At 36.3% G+C, this 25,913-nt stretch overlaps 1 protein-coding gene and 1 long non-coding RNA gene across 14 annotated transcripts in view; one reads left to right on the forward strand and one right to left on the reverse strand.

Annotated features, from left to right (window-relative positions):
• LOC113671545 (neuropeptide Y receptor type 2) overlaps positions 1 to 25,913 on the reverse strand; it is a 44,188-nt gene that overhangs the window by 2,301 nt on the left and 15,974 nt on the right. For 4 of the 13 annotated variants that reach the window (XM_089194180.1, XM_089194183.1, XM_089194181.1 and 1 more), the window contains 4 exons: positions 20,461 to 20,620; positions 3,733 to 4,115; positions 578 to 829; positions 85 to 260 (listed from right to left, as the gene is read on the reverse strand). In XM_089194180.1, the coding sequence (XP_089050306.1) occupies positions 85 to 260; positions 578 to 829; positions 3,733 to 4,094 (790 nt within the window). In that variant the 5' untranslated portion in view covers positions 4,095 to 4,115; positions 20,461 to 20,620. Of the gene's footprint in view, positions 1 to 84; positions 261 to 577; positions 830 to 3,732; positions 4,116 to 4,489; positions 4,785 to 8,804; positions 9,003 to 9,926; positions 10,156 to 11,284; positions 11,534 to 15,898; positions 16,297 to 16,837; positions 16,953 to 19,469; positions 19,589 to 20,460; positions 20,621 to 21,534; positions 21,802 to 25,913 lie in introns of those variants that run through there. The other 9 variants (XM_027187767.2, XM_027187772.2, XM_089194186.1 and 6 more) reach the window with 9 other exon arrangements.
• LOC149033899 (uncharacterized) lies at positions 24,077 to 25,494 on the forward strand. The gene is made up of 2 exons (XR_016183001.1): positions 24,077 to 24,353; positions 25,181 to 25,494. It is a non-coding gene; the product is annotated as an uncharacterized LOC149033899 (long non-coding RNA).

Genomic DNA, 25,913 nt, shown 5'->3' on the forward strand with positions numbered 1-25,913 from the left:
TAAAATGCACATGACGAGCTTTTGCGTACAGCGAATGCCTAAAGAACGTGAGTATTTAAAACATATTTTGCTTTCGACACTTACCTCCTTTACCAAAGTCGTACCACAAGAAGTAAATGTGATTAGGAAGCATCAGCAAAGCAAAGACAATTACAACAACAGTGAGAATCTTCATTACTTTATGCGCTTCCTTTTCCTGGTCGCGCTGAAGGGTATCGTTTGAATACGACCCTTTGTCCTTGCGAAGATCGCGGCCAATTCTATCAGAACAAAAAGTGGAAGTTAGGTGTGCATTTAAGAGATGCACGCGTGGAGGAATTCGCGCACGGGAAAAACGCACGCGAGGAACTAAGACGCGTGGCGAAGTTGTTTCCAACCAAGTTTCGCTATGCGCGTTTTCTCGCGCGCTCCGCCATAAATTTTCCGGTTTTTCTGGCAGGTTAGGAGGAAGGCTAGACGAAAGGACGGAAGAAGGAAGGAAGAAGAGAGGAATAGATGGATTGACGGATTGACAGACGGTCGGACGTGCGGAGGAGTTAATAAATAGAGTGAATAATCAATTGCACCGTTCCTCTACCTTATATACGAGAGTCCAATGATGGATAACGGGACGACATACTGCAGAAGGAAGATCGAAATGGTATAACCGCCTGCGTTCAGCCCTTTTTCGTGGAAATATTCTTGGCAATCAGTACCAGCAGCGTTCATCTCCAAAACGGCAATGTATGGCGACACCAGAGCTAATGCAAAAACCCAAATTATGCCAATAACTTTCTTTGCGTCACGAGTCTGTAGCTGCGGACGGAGTGGATACACGACTGCCATGAACCTGTAGGTTAAAGTTAGGGTTAGGGACAACTGGAATGATTTTAATAAAGAAATGATATGTTCAGTTGTTTTTGCTGCTATTTATGCTTTGAAGCATTTGTGCTTGTGCGTGGAATACATGTAACTGCGCATCAAGAGGTTCCGCCTTGAATGAGCGCCATCCGCGAAGTGACAACAGCTTTATTTCGCCTTTTGCTTGTGGCAAGAAATATTTCGATCAGCTGGTGATTTTGCATGCAAATAAGACGAAAGCATTTTCTTAGTTCAGTTTTTGTTCTCCAATATTTCAGACTAAATATCATATCTTTAAATATTAATTCTTCGTGAAATCAATCAATACCGTCAACCGGTGTACAAAAACAACAAAATTCGCTTCAATTATTCGGGTAGCAAAACCTAAATGTAAAACAGAGCGTGAAAGGTTTGAAACAAAACGAGCTCAAAAAACACCACAAAATTCGTACCAATAATCTTAAAAACTTGTAATTTTTATATCCCCACAATTCGAGAAGTTTAACTTTGTTTCTCTTCGACTGTGACATGCAGTTTTAAAATGGGTCATATTTTCAGTTAAAACTGAATTCAATTCTATTCCAGCTACTGTTTCTTAGATCACAAATAATAAGACCATGACCGTCGTATAATCCCTTGTCGATAATTGTGCCCAAGCTCTGATTTTTGTTCTATGTTGATTTAAATATGAAATCAGCTTGTTCAGGGATATTCAAGGGTGAAGTTAGAAAACTGATAAGCTATGTTTGCCATGTTAGATCTAAATATTATCGATCACCGAGAAAAACGAATTATAATAAAAAACCTTAAAACAACCAATTCCATCAGTAAAGACAGATGGAATATTTCAACGCGTTCTCTAGCAGAGCTTAAAATATATTGTACCGATAACAAGACTACGTCGCCGAAGAGTCGCTGTTCATTGTTCTACAAGCGTTGGAACTCATTTTGTGATTTTTTTTTTTTCATTCACTGATTGATCATATATTTAATGCGTGTGGACACGAATTAGAAATCCGTTCCGTTTTTAATTTTCTTCAATTCTGCAAATGAATTTTTTTTATTCCTTTCATCGAGCAGGAACCACATGGATGTATGAAATAAAAACAAATAATTCCGTGTGTCCATTAATTGAGCTGTTTCTAAGTCACACTTACGATCGTCGCTTGTGTTTCCTGAGAAATGCATCTAGGCGATAACATGTAATTGTCACCGCATAGCGGATTAACTTTTCGCCTCGAGTAGCATTACGAGTAATCATCAATCTGGGTTGTTTATATTAAAGTCTCTAATCTGATCAGGAGATCCACTGTAAGAAAGAAACAATCTGATTGTGTATTTTGTAGCGATTTGAACATAATGTTGAATTTTTGCGCGGCGTGGGTTGGCCAAGTAAATGTAATAACTGCACCATGTTTGTGGGTCTCTGTACGTCAATGCAACGTGGGCGGACACGCTTTTTCAGGCGTAAAAATATGTTTAGGTTAATTTTGAGGCAAAAGTAATCTTTAGATCTTCCCTCCTACTGTATCAAAATTTTCAAACTTGAGAGGGAAAAAAATAGTGATTTAAAACTACCGGCAATCGGACTGCAAACGCGACGTTTACGCTTACGGCCAAAATGTATAAAACATTTGTTTTTGATATTGAAGGACGAGATTTAGGCACAGTACCTCGTGAAAATAATGCTCAGAAGCGTTCATTTGAATAGTTACACACCGGGTTTTCATCCACAGACCTAAACGTTACAATCACCTCGCACAGCAGAATAAACAGTATCACATCAAAGAACTCCTCAATAACTTTATTCAAACGTTTACCACAATAAACGGTGCCTCATGAACGTACTTCACAATATACTCGAGTCTCAATTGCTTCATTTTCATCAAAAAGGGTTTCAATTACAGATTTTTAAATAAAAAAAGGCATATTGTAGCCACAGAACTTACTATCGCACAGAAATATCTCTTAAGCAGATTAAAACATTTTCAGCAACGACTTTTAACAGTGCATAAACAATCATTTGCCCATTTTCAGCTTTCAGAAGTCGTAAATAGGTTTTTATCTATTGTTTTCCTAAGCCCTTAATGGACAGTCGCCGTGTAATTACTGTGATTACAATAAGCTGTTGAAAAGTCTCTTTACTTTGTAGTAGGACCGAATGATTAAAACCTCTTTTAGCTGACAAAAACAGTGACACTTCTTTAACAAGGAAAGTGCTGTTTGCTTTCAAAGTTCACCAACGGTAAATGCAATATTCAACTTATTCAGCATGAATGAATTAGCAAGGCAGGCCAAACACTTGGTGTGTATTCTTATCGTCTCCGAAAACAGTAGAAAACAATATGCATGTGGCAATGATGAGCCGAGAGGAAAACAGAAGGCCATTAATATATAAAATGAGCTCTCACTCCGTAAAATGCATGAAGATGTGTTCCCAAACTGGAGTAATATTCATTTAGGTATATGCTAGTTTTGTCAGCTGATTAAACTGTTTCCTTCTCATAAATCTAGCCAGCGCCCATTCATATTTCCGGTGTAAGAAAAAAAAAATCGTTTGACGTAAAAACAACATTTTATCGTTGAGATAAACGAAACCATACACTATTTGGCACTGCATTTTACCTTAAATCTAGGAAAAACACCACATGCGCCAGAATTTGGAATTATTTGACATTTCGTTTTATTTCAACAAAAAGTAAAGTGATTTCTCTCAATTTGAATTCGAGATGACCAAAAAAAAAGGTTCTACAACTGTAGGTGACCACAGGATTCATACACCCTTGACGCAGATCAAAGCGAATATCATTAATACGGAACATTCGCAGCTCGTTATCGGTCCAGTGGAATGAATCAATGCGAAAAAAACAAAAGAAAATAAACCCAACTTACCTATTCAGACTAATAGCTACAAGCGTGCCAACAGATGCTGTTGCTGCCATGGTTTGTAGAGGATAAATGAGTCTGCACATTACAGCTCCGTAAGGGAAATTTCCAGTTACAATCTCGCCGAAGTCAAAGGGAATGCAAATCAGTAACACGAAGAGATCACTCACGGCCAAGTTGAAGATGAAATAGTTTGTGACGTTTTTCATTTTTCGCTGACGACAAACTACCAAACAGACCAAAATGTTTCCAACAACACCAACGATAAAGATGATCACATAACACACGAGTCGAATGTAGTAAAATGAATCTTTGGGCATGTTGTTCAATCCGTCATTTGAACTGTCCCCCGTGAGATTATCTGTCATGATCAACGCGTTTCAACTCATCTGAGGAATGAATAAAGAACAAAAAAAATCAGCTTACTTTTAACTGTAGGTTTTTGAATCAGCAGCGCTAGCTTCTGCGCCGCGTCACAGATGCCCCTTGAGTTTGAAGAGCAATTTAGGATTACAAAAAATAAAAACTCGCCTAACTCATGTATTACTCATAAATCTAGACCTCGAAGTGTTTGGTAAAGTCGATGTGAAAGGGTAGAAAAGAACCGATTGAAAGTAAAACAATCTGATTTACCCATGATGACAAGATTTGACAAAAACCGTGTAAAATAGAAGCTCCACGAGCCGAATTTTCCTCAACAGTGTTGCTTCATAAAAGAAAACAATAACTTATTAAGTTTTAAGAGGTTGAAAAGACTGCTCACCAAAAATCTCTCTTGAATCTTAAGCTAAGTGGTCGTCGGTTGTGTGGTTTGACGGCTACACGTTGCTTATGACGATTATGTATCTACACTGAATTTCCTGTAATCCAAGAGCTGGTATAATTGACCACTGAAGCAGTGCGTCTAACGTAACTACTTTCCCTTGGCCGCAAATCATTATCAGGTTGTAGACGGAAAGGCGCTATTGTAATAGCGCAATTAATAGGGTCCACTTCATTATAAGGCCTTAAGACACATTAAACCTCTGCAGATACCCAGCTTCCGCTTTTGTTTTCGCGCGTTCTCCTGCTAAGCTTGCCAAGCTTGCTAAGCGATATTTTTTTTGTTTAAAGATGCCTGGGTGCGTTTTTAAACATAATAGTAATGTTGATCGGATTAAGGCCAATTTGTGTTTTACACGTTCACCGAGGTCCCTTTGTGGAGTATTTCATTTTGCGTTTCAATTAGCGCGTAACGAATTTGAATTAGATCGACTGTGAGTGAAAACAGCGTATCGTAAACGTACAACATCAAGGTTTGCTTTGACAAGCCCGCAAAAACACGAATCAACGGCTGGTTTAAAATTCTCAAAGGCCGAAACGAAACTAAAAAGAACTTAGCTCTAAAAATTATTTTCCTTATTTCAACTTGATAACGAGCATTTGTGGTAATTGTGTTGACCGGATCGTCAATTAGTAAAAGGAGGAAATAAAATCAATTCTGGAATCGCCCAACATGTATTATTTTAAACGAGGTCGAAAACAGCGAAGTGGGCGCTGCGGGCATCTTGAGTGCTCTTCAATTTGACAGGAAATCAGTTGTCGAAGTTAAAATCGTAGTGTATTTTAACGCAAATTTTGCCCAAAGCAACTGAGAATCACTTAAGGATGTGCTAATGGAAATTGACGCATTGAGAATTGTTGATGGAAATAAAAACACTACCGCTGTTACTTCCGCAAGCTTAGAGCGGAGGTCCTATTGAGTATTTTTAATTATCTCGTTAGCTTTGTACTAAATCTTTTCTGGGAACGAAGTATTTGAAGCCAGAAAATAACCGTATTAGGTAAAATAGAAATTGGCACTTGAGCAGAACGGACAAAATGGAAATAAACTATACACCTTGATCCTCGAAAATAACAGCGTATAATTAAGTTTTAAATGTCCAGAAAGGACATACTCCACCAGCAATTCTCTAAATGTTAATTGTGTATTTGTTAGAAATTCAGACGTACGCTGAGCGGAAAGGGCTATAATTCCATAACGAAAACATCCTTTCACGAGCACGTTCATACCGTTTTAAAGCAATATCATGACGATTTTGCCCCAAAATGATTTTCAGGTACAACTGCAATGCTGCCACTACAGAAAATCATATGTTTCAGGTGTAAAACTGTCGTTATCTAGAGATTAGCGTGATGAAGATGAAAAATCTGATAGAACTAAATTTCCGTTACGAACGCTCCTATGAAGATTGGTAGAAAGAGGGAAATTAGAAAAAAAAAAAAAAAGACTTAACCAGGGTGGTTTTCAATTTTTAGATTTGGACATGCACAAATTCTAACCAATTACTAAAAATTTTAGCGATAACTTCACAATGTGAGGAAACAACGCAGCCTACGACACAAATATGGCACAAATACTAAAAGATTGGATTTAATTGACAATAAGCATATTCTAAAAAAGTGGGCCGTGATCCGCTAAAAATTTCGTTTCTGCAACTTTCGGATTTCGAGGCAGTTTTTGTCATAAATAATCGCAATACAAAACACATTACTACATAGGTAGCTTTGAAAATAAAGCTTTGATGTTCTACAAAATTAAAAAATATATATCTCGAATTTCAAATCGCAGATGAAAGAATTCCTCAAATAACTGGCACAGAGGAATTAATTTCTGAAGAAAGAAAGCATTGATATTTATATCGATCGTGTAAGTTATTTCGGTCTCTTTAGAATTAAAGCATTTATGAAATACGATAAAAATTATGAGAGCTATGATTATGGCTGAAATTACAGTAGTTTGCCACTTTATCCCATAAACTGTTATCTAGCATTCTATCTTAAGCTTAAAGTGAAACCCCTGTTCGCCCAATTTCATCAGATGTTGTCCTGTGGATTAGTGAAAGGGGCAAAATAATCCTTCGAAGTGGGTTTCATTATTCAAGAAGATTACTGAAGAGTAGAAAAATACAACATTTGTCTCCGGGTTGATAATAGAGGAGGATACAGTACCTTATCTGATATTTAACCAAATTTACCTCAACTAATTCAATTTCACTCCTTCGACAAAACATTCCCCTCATTTCCGAAGCTGCCACAAAGATGTAAAAATTGGAACTTCGACGGTCAATTTTACGAGACGCTAACGAAATGCAAAAAAAAAAACGTATTTACAAATTGGACAATTTCCCAATTATCATAATCCGTGATAGTTTTTAAAAGCATATTGGAACAGTGTCTTAAGGCTACGAGAAATCATGTCACATTTCTCGAAAAAATATTTTATCTAGATCTCCGTACACAAAGTGTTGGCAACCAATAAATCACATTAAAATAAATATGTAGTTTTCTTCTTTTATCAAGAACTGTGACTTTAGGCTTCCATGCTAAATGCTCAGAGTACGTTGATCTTCGTTCAGCTGTTGTGTCGATGCCAACTACGTGCAAGCTAGCAACATCTGCTCGTCCAAATGAATTTTGCAAATTTGTATTTTGTGATATGAACATAACTTTAGATCTAGCCGAAAAAATTCAAATATGTGGATAACAATCGAGATCAACCTCTGGATGAAAGCCAAGTTCACAATCTACTTTCAGAGTTAAATTTCTTAAACACATTATTTCAAGATACTTCGTTTGGTGTACCTTTTTTAACCAGTCAAGTTCTGTTTGTTCAAGCTATTGCTACTCTAAAAATCACTAACTTTTTCTTTTAGTTTTCATGCGACGAAGACTACAATTTCTATGAAAATATTTCAAAAATTACAACCCTGCTTAAATTTTCACAATGTCTCTCTTATTCTCCCACACAGTGCTGGACATGAGCCAAATTTGAGGTTGAAAACGTCATAACGAAAAAAACCTATTAATATAAGAAACATTTAACTTCTTAGGTGACAAGTATTTTAATCTAATCTTTCCTTGTGTACTATTCCCATATAGCTGAAAACAAACGTTTTAAGATTTCAAAATTTTTAGAGTCGATAGCTTTTATGCGTAAATAAAACGTTAGCTTTTAAACTCTGTACGGTGGTCGATGTAAATTATAAACACAGTTTATAAAACCAAATTATTTAGTTATTAAGCAGTTGTAAATACTGCTAGGCACTGTAAATATTAAAAGTTTTCTGTTTTGTATTGTTTAAATTTTTTTCTGTTACTTCTGTCATAGTTTAGTTTTGCGACCATTGTAAGTTATGTGACCATGGTAAGCAGCGTATATGCTGTGTTGTAGGGTACGACTCGTTTGATTCCGTACATGTATTTTATCGGAAACGTTTACAAAATGAAATAAAATCAACAAATTAACTATAACTTAGAGAAAAAAGGACCAAATTGAATATAATAATAGGAATAAAATATGTGTAGGTTATACACTTAGTTCTTCGTAAACTCAAAGTTGATCTGCTGACTATGGGGTATGTTGAGTTTTGTTATGGAGTTGTTCAAAACTATGACAATTTTGAAGGATTAATACTTGTTACAGAAACTAAAATATCATTCGAGTTTTCATCAAATTTGCTGACACTTGAATTTTAATACCAACAAAAATAAAAACAAAACAAAGCAAATCATGACAACTAAAAAACACATTCCAAATAGTAATAGTGTAAATTCAATTCACGTTCAACGATACACCTTTCAATACATTTTTCTTCTAAAATCCGTTCAAAAATGGAATAGTGAAAAAGACCCTAAAAAAAAAACAGATCAGCAGGCCATAGCTCATTCCACTTGTAAAACTGAAATATTTTTTCTTTAGTTTAGATCACAGTTTTCATGTCCACTTTCAATTTTTTAACTGCCTCGGAGAGCCTTTGAAACCAATGTTTAATCGACGGAAATTCCGCTATATAATGCAAAAAACGAACATAAATTCACTATTTATATTACTGAAAGCAATATATATCCAGCGATTTGGGGAAAAATTTCAACTGTTGTATATAATGGGAAAATAGAACAAAATGTTGTCTAGCACACGTACAACTGTAATCTTTGAGAAGCATTACAAACGACCAGTTCGGCGGCAGATCATGAGCGTCATTTCTGATATCTTTCGACAAGAACTAGATTAAGTTTTAAATTGTGATTTCTCTCACCTCAAAGGACACAACCTACTCAGAGTAAAGGTACCCTTTTGACGGCTGCTCTGTGCGTCGGAGACAAGCCCTAACTCAAAAAGTGACGTACGGACTACCGAACAAGATAGATATTAAACGACTTCTACAAACAGGATTTGGCGCAAGAGATCTTTCCGTCGTCGCTGTTTTATTTATTCAACATCTGCCTACTTGTACATGTACGTTCGTTTTTAATTCGAGCGTAATGATCAAATTAGAATAAGCACAACATGCACACGCACGAATGTAATTGGATTGAATGACGTTCGTCTGTAACCTATTCAAATGTCTTCGTTATTACCAACAAGAATAAACACAACAACACGTGGGAATCTTTGGCGGAAATACCGATTTCATCTGCGTGTTATCGTAAACTATTTTTTAATTAAGAAGGAGAAAAAAATACACCTCTTTGGTTATTTAAGGTAGGTCGGTATTCTGTTTTGGAACATAAAAACAAGTGTTTTCATCGAAAGATCAAAAGGTTATTCGCGGCATGACGAAAATAACCATAAGGTACAAGGTTTTTATTGGCTACGGGATTAACTCAACTACGGTTTTCACGTCAGGGCGCGTATGCTGAACAAAAAACAGGAAGCACTTTCCGATGACTTTCAAGTAAGAGGCCTTCGACGAAGCTAGTTTTCTAAAATTGCATGGGCAATATTCGTGTTTCGAAAGTAAACACAAGTCAATATTTCTCTGAATAAGTTGAAATTTCCATGTTTCAGTCAAGATGCTTGGCAGGAATAAGACCGCTGCACTAATATCTATGGATCGAAGTTGGGTGCCAACAAGGTGTTTGCACCCAATTTATTCTGGGCGCACAGTTTTGAAGCAATGGAAAGATATGCTTGGCAATTGACGAAGAAGTTGAGTATTAAATTGAAATTACTTCGATTAAGTCTGTTTAGAAAAATCAGAATATGAGTAGATTACAACCGCAGAATCAACGCGGATGAGCTTTCATTTAAAAACTCCCGTAAGAGAAACGGTTTCAGAAGCAGAAACTTAAATACACTTCGCTTACATCTTTTACATATCTTGTAATGTTTTCAATTTGCAGTAAAAATGTGATTAAACAGATGGTGATAAGCATACCTTTTTCTTCTCGGGAAAACTCGATTCTGAACGTGCATGTCAGATGGGCACCAAATTGCTCATGGCTGGGAAAAATATCTTCTTATTCTATTGATTTGTTTCGCAGAATGATCCAGAATTAGCAGAGAGGTTAAGCAAATTAAATCTACCGAAACGACAAGGTTGGAAACAAATGCATCACGCTGTTGTTTGTATGCTATCTATGTACACATGTTGATTTTACCGCCAGATAATCAAAGAAAGCTTCGACCAAGAGCAAACGTTTTGACAAATTATACCTGTCAAAGGTTTCATTTTGATTTCTGAATCCGTTTTTCATATTTGGCTGCGTAAACGAAAACCATCAGCTGAATCGAATCGAGATTACCACGAACGGGATCATGATCTACCTCCGGTAATTTGTCAAGACTTCGATTTCTCTTGCATTCAAGAGAGACGCTTTAATAGACTCTTCTTTCTTTGTCGTATTTGCTTAATTGCAACAATGATTCGGCCATTTTTTTTTTAATTGCTGTGTTGTGAACGAGACAGTTCAAATACTCCCATTGGATTTTTCTTTAAAAAAAGGCTCACGAGCACAATTGTTAACCTAAAAGAATATTCCTTTTCTCTAAAATTTAATTTTCATAGACCATTTCCTCCGTTTCTTCCCAAATTGACACAAAGTTGCGACAAATCAGCATAGAGTTCGCGATGTTGGGTAGTTAAGGGTACAATTTACTGGCGCTGGTTTGTCTGAACAGAGAACGACCATTAAATCTATTTTAAGGACGCTGGTAGTTTTTTACTAAGTTCATTAACTGAAAGTTCGAATATATTTAACCTTGTGTCTTAGATTAAACAAAAATTTAGACAAAAATCCTTGTCAATATGGTCGAACGAGCTATAATTTTTATGGACGAGCTCATTAAGAGAGTTTATCGATGTACTTTACAAATTCGGATCGAATGAGGCCATATATGTTCTTCTCAGCTAAGCGGATGAGTTTTCCAAATGTTTACACAATATTGTTAAAGTGAAAGTTTCAAACAAAGAAACGTACACTCGAGATAAAGATAAATTCCGCGCCAAAGAACTTCCAAAAGCTATCATCTGGTACCCAAACTCCTTAAACCTGTTGATGGTAGATTCTCTAACTATACAGAGAACGTTATTACTTCACATTTTAAAAGAATTACACAGAACACCAGCACAAGTTTAGACTGAAATTAAATTTCACTGTCGACTAAAAGTTTCGCGAATGACGCAGCTGAAAAAAGGTGCTTGTTAACCTGCACATTTTTTCAAATATTTCCCAAGATGTTTAACAGACATCAATTAAGGAAATCATCAACAAAACGAGCACAACAACATCTTACCTTTAGTAAAGTGAACGAAATAAAATCGCGAAAAATCCGTTATGGTCACTTAAATGGCCTCGTTAAATTCACAAAATCCTCCTTGGGAGTCGAAGTTGCCAATTGACTTAAGTTGCAGTTTTAATGAATCGAAAAAAAGGGGTCTGGTAAGACTTGTTATGGCCCTAATGTGAATAGAACGAGAAAAGACTTGACCAGATCTGCTTTGACTCTTCAGTTCCGCCGGCAACAACGTATGCAAATTGTGTCTTAATGGTCGAGTGGAAGAACAATTACAGACGACTACCAAGTGATTTTCTGTATATTTTTTTAGCATATGAGCCACGCGGAGTGAAAAATAGTTTACGAGCGCGAATTTCCTGTTCCTAAATAGAGACAATTAATATTTTACATCTGTTTAAATAGGGTTCACTTCTATAACTGGTCTGGAAAGGTTTCTAAATGATAGATTTGTAAGAGTGAAAGACACAAATAGTAATTGTGGCTTTCATTTTATACATTCGACACAGGTCATTAACGAGTTTACAAGGCTATTCTTCGCCGTAGGGAAGCTGTCATCTTTATTTTACGTCTACGCAAAAGTCAAGACCTCGATGTCAAAAATGAACGAATTTCCATAATAAAATGAAACTTTGAAGTTGTTTGCTCACTGTAGCAAATACTCCATTAGTTTTATCCCAAAACTTGAGTCCTCCTTTGATTTCGTAACCCCCAGGGTCAATGTATTAAAGAATTGCACATCTGTTCACCTGTCACTTAAGTATTAAAAGTGAGGTGAGCTCATTCAACATTAATTTGACACTTGAAAGCCCGCAATACGAAGTGCATATGATAATAACAAACGCAAAGCTAACGTCACAAACGATGTAAAGCGTTTGACGCAAAATATTCAGGGTTGCGTTCGGTAATTTTATCATGCACATGCAAACACAAAGAAAACCAAGAGAATCACAGGTAATAAAACCATTTTAAAATTCATACTACGTCTTTCGAGCGCCGAAAAACACTCTCTGGCCAAATTGTTTACTTTAAAGGAAACAATTATATGATCATAGCAAAGAATACAAAATTTCAGCTTTTAGGAAAAAGGCAAAAATTAGATTCCATAGTTCCCAAGACAGTTCCTCGTTTTACGTTTCACTATGACAGTAATTTGCTTGTTCTTTTCATTTGTTTCCGGTGTCTGTTTGAAAACGCAGAGCACACTGTCTTTAATTAAGCACGTACAACACTTCAAGTAACGCATGCCTCATATGGAATATTAATGCACTACGATGTTAAATTCTCAAGACCCCCCGGTAGGTCTCCTTTTGAATTTCTTATCTTTCTGCTTTCAAGAAGAAATGGTGTCGTCTCGTCTTTTCAATGTTTTGTCGTCCGCCCTCACTAAAAGAAATTAATCGCTAAAAATGCTCTGGAACATGTCAGCATTTCCACTACCGCCACGTCTTACTTGCAAGTTTTTTTTTTTCATTGCAGAAACAAGATTAAATTGAATCCAAAGCTTTGTGTTTTTTTTTCAACTCACCTTGAGACCCTTCAGAGGGCAAGGCGAGACATAACATCACAGGGAGGGGGGGGGGGGGGGAAGAAATAACCGCGGGACACCCAGACATCAGTCCATATGGCCACGCCGAGGACACGCAATTTATTTCAGTATTGATCAACTGGTAATTGGATTGCCTCGAATATCACATGAATGGCGTAAAACTGTAGACGAACTCAAATGAAACAAGCGCGCACTCAAAAAAAGGTGGGCATGTGTAAATAGAAAGAAAAAACGGAGGCATATTGCGACGGATCGAACTCTGAACTGAAGGAGAAAGAAGATGGACTGCACTTTGTTCGGTTGAAGAAGTGACATGTGTGAACTCCCATTAATACTTAATGATAAACGGCAAAAATGTTCTATCTGCCAATCGACGCAACACTGCTCTTCCTTTAGAAACTGCTAACTTAAAAAAAACATCTTTCAATTTGTTCGAAAGGTTTCAGTGTTCCTTGTAATGTAGCCGTGGCTATGTTTGCTGAAAAATGAACACTTTTGTGCTGATCTTTGGAAGTTAAAGCTTGTAGGTAAATAGTCAGTGCCCCCTTAAAATACCGCAACCTCGCGTTCTTAATGAGGGAATGTTTTGGGACTTTTTAAATTTCAGAAATACTGACAAACATACCATTACCTAGAAATGTGTTCACTAATTTTGAATTTCCTCACTACTGAAAACATGATGTCGTCATCTACCCATCGCCTTTTCTGTCGCACATGTTTTTAAGGAATAAATTATTTAACTTTTTTTTCAGCAATCGTTAATAAAATAAGGACTAAGGAGATGAAGTTTCTCAATTGTTATAGTTGATCATGGACTTAAAATTGAGTTGGGATATTTTCAAATTTTTGGTTGGTTATTTTTTGGAAAGTTTTGGGATCGATTAAAATATGCACAATATCTGACCCTAAATCTTATCCACAGATTGCAAATTGATACTACTTGCAATGTCTAAGCACGTTTAACCTTGGCGCGTCGAGGTCACACCCAAGGTCAGAGAAACAAGTATCATCAACAAGGGTTATTCTAGAAATTGGCGAAACGGAAACGAAACGGAAAGACACAAAACTTTAGAACAAAATCTTCCAAATCGGCACTCTCGATCCCCATGGTATCAACGAGCACTTTTCATTCGACTTATTACTTCTTTTTTTCTTGTCACAATATTCCCACCAATAGCGTAGCTCCATTTTCTGCCCATAAACCCACACACAACCCACAACTTCCACCCACGCAGCAACACAGTTTCTTTAGAAGCTTACTCCCTGTACTCTAGAAATTGGCCGAAGAGGGCTCAGTGGGTCCCCTTCCTTCATTTTAGGGGGGCCCTTTGCAAGAAAGGGAGTAAGATAAGGGGCCGAAATAGGAGGCTCCCAAAGAGGTCTTTGCGTATATGGATGTTTGTCCGCAGACATTATCTGTTCCAAGATAGAGGCTACTGTGTTTATTATCCTTCAAATATTCTCCAACGAGCGTGAAAAATTGTGAACGAACAGCTGACTGAATGAAGCGTGAGATGTGTTTTTTGAGTGTTCTCTGATACAAACTTTATGAACAAAAAAATATCTCCCTTCTTCTGTAACAACCACAAAACGCTTTCTCATCTTGAAATGAATTTTTGAAAGAAGACTTATCGTAACGGACGGAAGTTTTGAAAATTGGGTGATATCACTTGGGTGATATTCTCGGATATCACCCAGTGTTAGCTGCGGGATATTCGATCACATGCCGCGTTTAGACCCATCGCGCACGCTCAAACATATTAGATGGATCGTAAATATATATATGTAAATGAAGTTTTACATAGCAGCTTTCATATCAATCTTGTTTTCTGTTATGCTAGCGAATTCTTTCCCAAAATACAAACACAGTTACGCTTAGACTTTTTTTTTATGCGACAATTTCTTTCGACTAACGGAAATCCCGCAAAGCTGTGCGCTAACATCAACTTTGTGTTTAAAACATCAAAGAATTGAAGTTAATGTCCTTTCCTCGTGTTATTTCAGAAACGGGTGGCTCGTTTGAAATAAGACAACCATCAGTATTTTTATGAATTGCTTCTAACAAATTGATATACTTTTCTTAACGAAAACGTATTTTATTTCGAATCTATTCAATTCTGCCTTGGAAATATTCAGAAATTTATTCATTTTCATAGCTTCTCCTTTTTTTTCCATTTTCACAAAATAATTCTATCAGCGAAAAGCTGTAGCTGGTACGCTGGAATCTGATAATATACGATGTAAAAATATTACTTCAAACTAAGAACCGTATTATAATTCTGTCATCCATGAAAGGCTAGCTTATTTTTGCCTGAGGCTTTTCTGTTGAAATGAAGCAACCCGAACGTCAAGATTTATCTCGCCTCACACGAATGATAAATCTGAAGAATTTTACCATAAAATTCTATTACTGGCCTGTGAACTCGGAGACGGGTAACTGTGACGGATAAAACATTAAAAAAAATAAAAAGCTAAAGAGATATCGAACGCTTAAGTCGATTTCCTTTCGATGACAATCGATGACAAAAAATTCTTGCAGCTCACTTCACAATCGTGGCTTGACTGGATTTTGGTTCTATCCGAACATTTAAAATCAAACGACAGTTCCTTTTTCTAATTTTTTTTTGTTTTATTTTTGCGGCACACTGAAAAAATCTGAAAAAGAAAGTTAATGATACTTTTCGCGATACAGAATTTCATTGGTAAAGCCCTCTTTAAGAGAAGGAAAAAAAAGGGGAAAGATATCTAATTTAATTTAGTAGACACCAATGATTTTGAAAGCATTATGAGAACTGCTCACATTTCTGTTTCTTGGAAATTTAGTTCAGTTTGAATATGAGCATTTTAATTTGCAGTGTGCTCTCAGTGCGCGCACCGCAACACATGGTTTTGGTATCACATTTGACTTTTTAAGGATAGTTATCTATCTTTCGTCGAAATGTTTTTCAAAATACCAAGTATTCAAATTAGCGAATAAGATCATCAACATCAAGGATATTTACAACAATACTGTATCCATAAGTCAATAATGTACGAAAGTAAGGGATAAAACAGAAGACATTTACTAGCCAATAGCTATAATCTATGTCTTTGTGAACAACTGACAGCTGATCTGAGCATCTATCGATGTGAAAGTAACAATTCATGCTTTTACCTTTGGCGATGAAAATCACTGGTTGACGATTCGCTTGGAAATGAAGGAAAATCACTTGCCTTGGCCCATTTATTCCGCGATCAATTTAGACAAAAGCTGTTCGGTTTCCATGTAATTGTCAATATTGCAAAAACTTAGGCATACAACAAAACTCATGGACATCGGAAAATCTTTGAACATTTCAACACCCTCTTGCTTTCGGCGGATGTCAGTTTTACCTTCAGCTGCTTATAAATGTTATGATTATTTGCTTATTCCGAGTTCGCAGAAAATTAAAAGTTTCCTCTAGCAAAATTATCACTATGACTCATGTCTGGCACAAAGCAATTGACACAACGCTAATATCACAATTATTTTAACAACCAAATGAAGGTGACTGCACGGGCGAAATGAAAAATATCTGTATAAATATAGTTTTAATTACTGATTCTCATGGATAAATTAAAATGTTTTCTAGTTAAAGAAAGATTCACATGATGAAAATTTTGTCTCGTCGAGAACATAATTAAAACAAAGATCAGACAATAAAGCTCATATCGAAATTTTCCAGTTGATGCAATCATCTTCTTTTGAATTTATCTATTTTGGTTTTCACAAGCACGTTAATGGATGGATCCATCTTTAACGACCTGCATTTTCTGGACGGTCTTCTTTAAAAAGATCGTCCAACCCATTGTTTGACTGTAAATATCATTGACAATGAGGAATGTAATCAAAGACGATTTATGACCATTTGCGAGGATGCTATTGTTGTGTCGCAAAAATTATGTACAAAATATATTGCAGCCTTCTAATAAAACGTAAAAAGGCTTTAAATCGATGTAAAACAACGCTATGGCATCTCACTTACTAAAAGTCACTCCAGAAGTTTCCACAACTTTGTTGAACATGAAGAGAACGATTTTTTTAAAGAGGAAATCAGTAACCAAATAGGTACATAGAACATCTTGGAAATTTCACATAGAATCCTATTGTAAACTTATGTCTTTTGAAATCCTCCTCATTGTTGTCGCAATCTGCATTTATGTTACTATAGCAACAATTCATATATTGCTAAAAACGTGTAGATTGAATTCAATTTACTGACAAAAATCGAAACTCAACCAGAAGCTTGCAACCGTTAATTTTCCAAGACACGCAAAAAATTCGATTGAACTTTCATTGCAAAAGTAACGCAGAACATTAATAGCAAAAGCAGTTTTAAAAAATTAACGTCTCCCGACAGCCATATGAATGGGACGATCTCATATCAACTCTACTTAATATATCATATCACAATTTATCCAGCTGTATTTATAATTTAATGAATGGTTTAAAATTCAACAATAGATGTATTTTGATGAGAGTACTAGACGATCGACAAAAATTTTCCAACGAATTACCCATGGCAAAATTTTAATTAGAAAACTCTAGAAAATTAGGATAGGTAAAACTTTTTTTTTTTTTCAAACAGGCTGTAAAAAAACATCGAAAAAAAATAAACGTGTATCCCCCAATATGAAACTAATAAGGCAGTTCGACCACAAAAAACCAATTTTCCAACTATTGTGACTTCACAAATATTATTTTTAATGTGTTCAATTTTACATAAAAGAAAACTGAGTAGGGACGAACCCTCGGGGTAAAGGTTTAATTTCTGAAGTAATTATTTTCACTTAAGTCAAACCCCCAATATTATGAACAGATTTTTTAAACACGAATCTATGATATGTGGGATGAAAATGAAATGTGATACTATTGAACATAGTAAACTAAAGTATAAGCTCGAAGAAAATACTCACAGCTTTCGACAATGTATCACCACTAATAAAGAAAGCTTTGAAGTTTTGTCATTCGCATCACACCATGATTTTTATGATAACAAAGCACTGCACCTTTTACAGGCCAGGTGAAGATAAGTTTTACTTTAGAGCTTAATGGGTTTCAAGAACTGAGTTTTCCACTAGTTCAATTGTCTCCAAAAATCACCGTAAATTTGTTGCCAAATTGTAAGAGGTGTTATTGCCCTCTGGAAATCATCGTAGACCAGGAACGAGAAATTTGGCACGAAGACGAGAGAAGTTACATGGTTCAGTTGTCTCTTCAGAAATCATTGCTAATTAGTTAATAAATTCTAAGTGTAAATGCCATCTGGAGAATACAGAAAGAAGAAAAATGGGAGAACAACGAGTTATGTGTGGAAGAAAATGTTAATTAAAGCCCGCCATGGACTCAAACTGCGATGTTTCCACAAAGCTTCAATTCATTGATATGTCTAACGCTGTACAGGCGTCGGATTTTAATACATTGACGAACAAATTAGGATCAATTTCCAACACTTGAAATTTAAGTATTAAATCATTTCACGTACAACAAACGTAACTTGTTTTCATCAATAAACAGCGATCTGTTCAAATCCTGATGACAAAATAAATTTAAGGGTGCAAAAATTATCCTCTTTAAGTCATGATATTATAGCGTTGGTTCGGTGACTACATTCGAGTGCTTTGATAATTATTTGCAATGTTCATAATTTTTTATAAAGTAAATTAACAACTTCTTGGAATCGCTCAACGATTTTCGTCAAGTTTCACAAATCCCCACCCTCGTTCAACGGAGTGAGCATATCTCGTTTTGAGTTCAAAAGAAGATGGACGTTAAGAAAAACCGATGTGTCTCGCTGTGGGTAAAGCACTTGAACTGCTGTCCTTTTAATCAATTTTAGCATCTTTTTGAAGTTTTTTTTTAAATTTTCACCAAAGTAAATACGGTCAAGGGAGGCGCCTTATACATAATTAAGCACGCAACATAGGAAAGCGAAACTTGCATGATAATTCTTAAGCCGTAAAATTGTTGCTTTCTTTGTGTGAACTTTGAATGACGATTGCATTTAGAGCTTAAAAATCTCACCAAGTCCAAAAACGGAAAGTGGTTTTATTTTTCACGGCTTTTTCGCTCCAGTGTTTTTAAGCTAATTCATTATAAGCAGAGACAATGAAACTTTTAATCCCCGGGTGTCAGCTTAACGTGAATTGTTGTGGAGGATTACGACAAATTGTGTAAAACTGAAAAAACACGTGTATAATTTGTGGGTAAAAGTTCCTTCTGTGTGAACCTAATCTCGGTTCTTAGAGAAGGAAACAAAAATTTTTCATGAAAATCTTATAAAATTCGTAACATGCAATGAAATGAAATTGAATCCAATCCTTAGTTCTTTAAGTCTATAATTACCACTTACGCTAATCGTTTAAACTTCCTGATCAACACATGTGCTCCAGAGTGACAAAAACCTTAATGACTAGCTTTGGGGTTAAGCGACTACACATGATAATCAAGTTTCAATCATAATCTTTTGACTTAAAAAAGTCGATTAGTTCAATATTGCGTACGTGCATCGTTGTCCGCGTACTTGAATACAACCACGTCTCTATAATGTTGTTGAGACTATAAAAATTCTTTTAACGTAAACATGTTTTGCGGCTGGTCACAAGTATTGGACTTACCACCGATGTCAAAGTACTAAATGGGTTCAGCTGTCTGCAAGGAGCTTTTATTTCTTTTCCGTGCAATTGAGCGGGGAGACACCTCGCCTGACTAGAAGCATCTCAACAGTGTAATTTAAAAATGAAAAGTGTTTGATGTCAAAACAAATTAAACCACACGGGGTCTTAACCTGGTAAAGGCAATAATTACCCATTGCCTAAAATCCTTTCAATTACTAAAACAAGTTGCAGGCAAAAAAGAGACAAGACTTACCGAGATCCCTCCCTCAGATTTTGCAGGAGATGGGTTTTCATTTAACTAGACTTTTCAAGTTTAATTACAGATTATTTAGAAATTTTCTATCTGTTAATCAAAGGCGACAACTGGTCGTAAAATAATTAGCGAATATTTTTACATGTGGCGACTTCAAGGCGGCATATTTCCTTATCTCATGCTAGTAACCAAGTAAACAATTGTAAAATATCAGTCGGGGAAATAAGTGAAATATAAGATTTACTTGAAAGGCATGTAAGTGACATGGGTTGAAATACGACAATTTTTTTTTATCACAGACGAAGAGAGATTTTTGTACAACCAACAGAAACTTCGATACCCAACGAAAATGTATCTTTCCCTTTTTGGTAAAAGAAAATGTAATTAAAAACCCAGCAAGACACAAGAAAACGAGGAAACTTTGCATCTGAGATTTAACATAAATATTAGGAAAAAACAGCGTTCTGAAGAACTTTACTAAAGGTCGGAAAAAAGGTTTGGATAAAAACGCGCTTATATTTTCCGAAAAAGTCGGGGACCCATCATATTAAGGTTTCTAACCTCTTGACAAACAGTTGAAGCGTAAAATTCCCTAAGGATCGGCACAGCGTGAAACTTTTCTAAAAAGCGCCAATATTTGAAGATACAGAATAAATCAATGAATAAGTCAATGATAACATGTCGTTTTTTGTTTAAATAATCAAAAGAACTAATATTTAAAGTAAAAAATATACCCACCGAATGTCCTCGCATGTGTTAATTCCAGAGCTCAATGGTTGACTGTTTTTCTTTCCTATCGCGCTCAGGAAAACCTTGTAGCACCGCCAAACCTCTTAAGTGGATTTGATTGGTTCTCGCAGCCACCAATGAAACTTCCAGAAGGAGTGTGGTTGCCAACCTTCAATAAATCACCCAAGAACGTTTCAGTAATGTTTTAATCACGTTGTGTACGTTGAAAGAAAGTGTCTTAATTTTTCGGTGTAAACGAAAACCTCGCACGATAACTGCAAAATTATGATATCAATGAAACTATTTACTTATTTAGCATTCTGGTGAAAGAGCAGTTTCTTAACTCAGCAAAAATCGTCTGTATTTGTAAAGCCTAAAAGTGTCATTGAAGCAGTAATATATTTCTGTTTAGAGAGAATACTCGTATGAGCATCTGCAACATTCCCCTGGAAACCTGCCGGAGGAAAACTGCGTGGGAAAAATCTTAAATATTATCTGTTTAGACCAAATATTAAAAATAAGGCGTGTAAAAACTCGGAGAAATGAAGGATTACAATTAATCTCCTTAACTTTAAACTGCTGGGTCTACCATGCCCCAGACAGTGCCTTATTGCGTGTTTGTCATGAAAATGTTTTCGTAAAAGCAAGGTGTTTTCATTAAGCAGCAATATGTAGCATTCAAAAAGTCTTGGAATTGATGTATTATTTTTGACATGACAAGTGGACTGAGTAAGTCGTAGAAGTCAAGTATGGACTTCAAAGCATATTAAATATGAACATACACAGTAATTGCTTACTGCGTTTTAAAAATATTCACTTATAATGTGCTCAAATTTAAAATAACTTATGTTCGGTTTATTGCTTTTTCACTTGGGATAAAAAAATCACGGAGTTAATTTTTAAAGGAACACACTTTTCGAAAATAATCTTGTTTATCTGATTCGAATTGGACGGAAAATTAAGTAAGAGCGTACTTTTACAAATAATATAACAAACACTTTGATCTCAAAACTACTTGAAAAGTGACGTGAAGCAATAAATATTTGCTTTCGCGCACGCTATGTGATGAACCGTTTTTTATACCTGTTTCATTCAGCTCAAAATCCCACACAAGCAACTTATGGCGTCAAAATGGAACATCAATCAGTCTTGAACGGAATTTATCCGAGTTTCCCTCTCTTAGTTGCAACGAAATACTTGTAAAATCCACAAGCGCTTTCCATTATGAATTCAATACACGTTTCACTAATGTTTATAGAGCCAGTGATGAACTACAAAAAAAGAAAAAAAAATCCGTCCTGTATTCATTTGGAAAAAAACAGATGCCCTGCACAGAAATGGTTTTTCATCTCGTTATGATTTGTGTTTTGTTATTTATGGCAAATGCGGTTTCCTTGCGTGGTGAATTTTGCATTTTAGACGAACCACAATCTGTCTGTGATGTGTTTACACTTTACAGACAACACGCTACCTTTGCCATTATATGGACACAAAGAAACTGTTCTCAAAAACTGTTAACGAGTCCAATTGTACTACATCGTACAGAATTCTACCGGCTGCCAAAAACACCCACACTCGATCCAAATCTAAGCCCCTCCAGATTTTAAAAAAAATGTTAATCGTTTATTGTCTGTCTCTAGAAGTTTTTGCAGCCGCAACACAAATACATAGGCAATACAAAATTTATAAGTTAATAGCACCCAGCACATCATTTTGTACAGTCAGTGCAGAAGGCTAAAATTCCCATTCTTCTACCACCTCTTAAAAGCGACACTTAGAATAATCCTCTCTCGCACCTGCGCTCTAATTCCAGGTTTTTAATTAGTTTGCACATTCCGTCTCGAAAATCAAGTCATAAAATGAAAATGACATTTCTAGTTGTTCTTGAATAAAGAGAAATATCCAACTTTCAACTAAATAGTGTATGACTAAACTGCCTTCTGTGGGTTGCAATTATGCAAAACGAAACCTGCTCCCAACTGAGAGAAATAAAGAATAAAAAAAACCCTGCGAGGTAAAAAAAAAATACTACGATAAGATCGTTCAGTAAATTGATTTCTATACAACAAGTTCGTCTTCATGAAAATGCTTAAAAATTAATTAAATGATGAAAAATATTTCAACTCGACACTAGATATTGAAAGATATTATTCGAAATTTCCTAGCAACAATTCGGGTATGATTGCGCATGTACAATGAGCCCGCATTACAATTTAACTCTTTTAACTCCTAAGATCTGATGGTCAGTTCTCCCCTCTAGCTGCTACATATTTCCCACATTTCCTTGTAAATGAGTTACGAGAATTTGGTGGTAGATCTAGATAACAACTTCTATCTGATAAGTTTGAGTATTCACATGACCTTTTCGCTGGATATTGTTTCGCTATTACAGGGAAAAGTTACATGTTAATCGCTTCCAGGAGCTAAAGGGTTAAAGGTGATCAATTTAGGAAGACTTTGAACGGACTGGATGCTTACTTCTCGTTTCAATGAACTCCAGTTTGGTTTTTGTGGCCGGGTTTTGATCACGTTTCCTTGTGGTTATTGCACCCGAGTTGGTTAGCCTGTGGTTAACCCTTACTTTACAGTTAGGTGAGCATTTTATGATGGGTTCCCGTACTAAACAGAAAAGTGTAGCAAAGATTATCATACAAGTAACTCATTTCTGAACCATTTCCACACTGCAAAAATGTTAGTGCAAACTAGTTTTAATTGGCACAACTACTAGAGAAATAAACTAATGTTTTCATTTATATACATAATAATTATTGGCCGGAATATTGATTATTTAACTCAATGATTTAAAGTGCGTATTTACCTGTAAACCAGTTGCTTAAATAGGTGTTAATGTATGCATGTCTAAAACCGAATTCTCCTTTCCTGCCCTAATACACCTCCTTGTAAGGTAACACAAAGAAGTTTTTGTCCCATCAGGATATGAACATCCAGCTGATGAGTGTTTCCATTCTCATTAACTGTTTCCTAGATAATGTATTGATATTGTAAGGAGAAATTACAGCTTAATCTCTTTAAACCGGCCGACCAAATCGATACAACTTATTAAAAATGGTTGCCGCGGATAAAAATTTAAACTGAGGCTTTTCAGTCGTGCCTCTATCAAATATCGACGATTTATTACACAGGTATTCATGAAATAGCAGAGTCTCTTCTTTTTCAAAAACAAAGCATCTTTAGGTGGCATTTACATCATCACTTGAAAAGATAACAACGTGTCCGCACTAACTGGGTTTATCAACATGGCGGTTTTACTCATCTTGAAGCCTCCTTTTTTTGCGGTAATATACGACCTTTTAGAGGTTCAATTATCCTTTTTCATTAAGAGAAAAACATCTTCCATTTGAGAAACTGTTTCATTTCTATCTTGGAATTTGAAGTAAATTTTCTGCGGGTTGAGTTCGCAAGCAACCTGCATGATCTTTGCATTCAGAGCTTAAAGGGCATGTAAACCCAAAAATACATGTTTTTCTTATACTATGTAAAAAGTGGCGTAGAATACAAATTTGAAATTAGTTTTGTCCAATTCGACTTATTTTAGGAGAAAATCGGCATTTTCAACTGAAATTCCATTTCCGGTAAAAACAATAACGAGAAGTCGTGACGTAAGCGGTGGAACCAAAATATTGCGCAACACATATTCCCCAGTAGAACTGGTGTGGGAGTTCGTGTAAGTAGCGGTAGTTCGGAAGATGTTTTTTCAGAAGATAGCGACTCGAATGCCTTAAGCTTAGTACATGACAGCGCTGGGGATAATCCAGAATCTTCAGGAGAGTCTAGACCACGTCCTTAACAATATGAGCCGCGTAGGGTTCACCGAAGCGATCCGCACGAAGACAGTACAGAACATGTCGACAGCGATGCGACCGTCTCGGAAACTCAGACTGGTATTTAATTTACTTTGTGATTTATTTGTATTAAACATGAAAATGCAATAAAGCGAGGGTACAATCTAAAGGAATGCAACAGAATTTTTTTTTAACTTGAGCTTCTGAAAGTGTTTTGTATAAAATTATCAAAGGTGCGAGTGTGGAACTTGTCAACCGCAATGCTGACAACTCATGAAAGTGTTTGTTGTACGGAAATCGGGCAATTGTGGCAAAATGGCCTGAAACCCAGATAAGTTGTATCACTGAGCATCCAGGTTTTCAGTCAGTTTGCCTCGATTTCTGGGTGCTGGAGACGGCCAAGTACGCGTACAGGCAGCAGCAAAGCACAGATAATCACACCGGAAACGACTAAGCTAAATATTTTCTGTTTCATCTGTTTTGTTGCATTTTGAGATCGATTTACTTGAGTTGTTTCTGCCATTGATTTAATAATACAGTACTAGAGCTAGTTGTTTTTCGCTTCTTTCCTGGCAGGAAATTTCGCTAAATTGCCTTCAGATAGCTTGTTCGTTGGTGTTGGGGATATCTCGGCAAACACTTTAGGGTCGCTGTGCTATCTTGTGCGGTAAACAATATCCTTCATCTCAGAAGCATTTCTATCGATAAACAAGTTGTATCATGTACATTTCCTTGTGTGGCCTTCATAATTATCCAACCCTGTTTGTGTTTGCTTCGATTTGAAATATTGAAAAGATAGTTTTGCAAGCTGAAATCAGGATCTTTTAAGTTGTACTCAAAATGATGAATATTGTCCTACTGACCTTTGAATGTATTTTCACTGCTGTGAAAACCGTGACACAAATTCTTCTGCTGTTTCTCTGCAGGGTTTCTCAAAGGAAGCACCAAGTGGGGCTGGCTTGGATTTTCTTATAGAACATAAGGGTTGATTATGGGATCCTGTATAGAATTCTTTGTATCGAACCGACAAAATTCCAGATCACGTTATTACACACTGATATCAACGAATTCTCTTTCTTTGATACGTGTTTCGAATTCAGGCGAAGGTTCAGACATGTCAGTGTCTTTTACGGGCTCAGCGCTGGCTCCCGAACAACTGGCTTCCCCATAATATTTCATTAGATGAGAAAAAAGATGTTTTTAGAGAACCAATAAAGCTATTGTTGTTTAATTAACGAAACGTTTTCATGTAAAGCGATTTTGTACTTTCTCTGTTGACCTCTAATGCGGGTATCAGCGGCCATCCCGAGGGGTCGACCCCCGGGCACCCAGGGGCATTTGTCACAGCTGCCGTGACAAATACATGCTAAAGCCCCTCGGGTAGGGCAAAAAATTGGGACAAATACCCCCACCCCTGGAGCAACCTGGGCAACATATAGTCGGTGTTGCCTGTTCCTCGATGCAAAAGTACGAGTGATCATGGTTTACTGAAGCCACATCAGCACTAAAATCCACACAAGTCTCTATGGAGTCCTCAAATTCGAGCTTTCTGGGGCAAACTTTCTTGGCTTGCGGTTGTTCATCACACTGTCTCTTCCTATCGGCAAGACGCTTCGAATGCGAACTAACCGTATGAAATTGAAATCTCGATGTCGCTTT

Source organism: Pocillopora damicornis, chromosome 14 (assembly GCF_964200805.1).
Source record: "Pocillopora damicornis chromosome 14, jaPocDami1.2, whole genome shotgun sequence".
Taxonomy (NCBI): Eukaryota; Metazoa; Cnidaria; class Anthozoa; order Scleractinia; family Pocilloporidae; genus Pocillopora; species Pocillopora damicornis.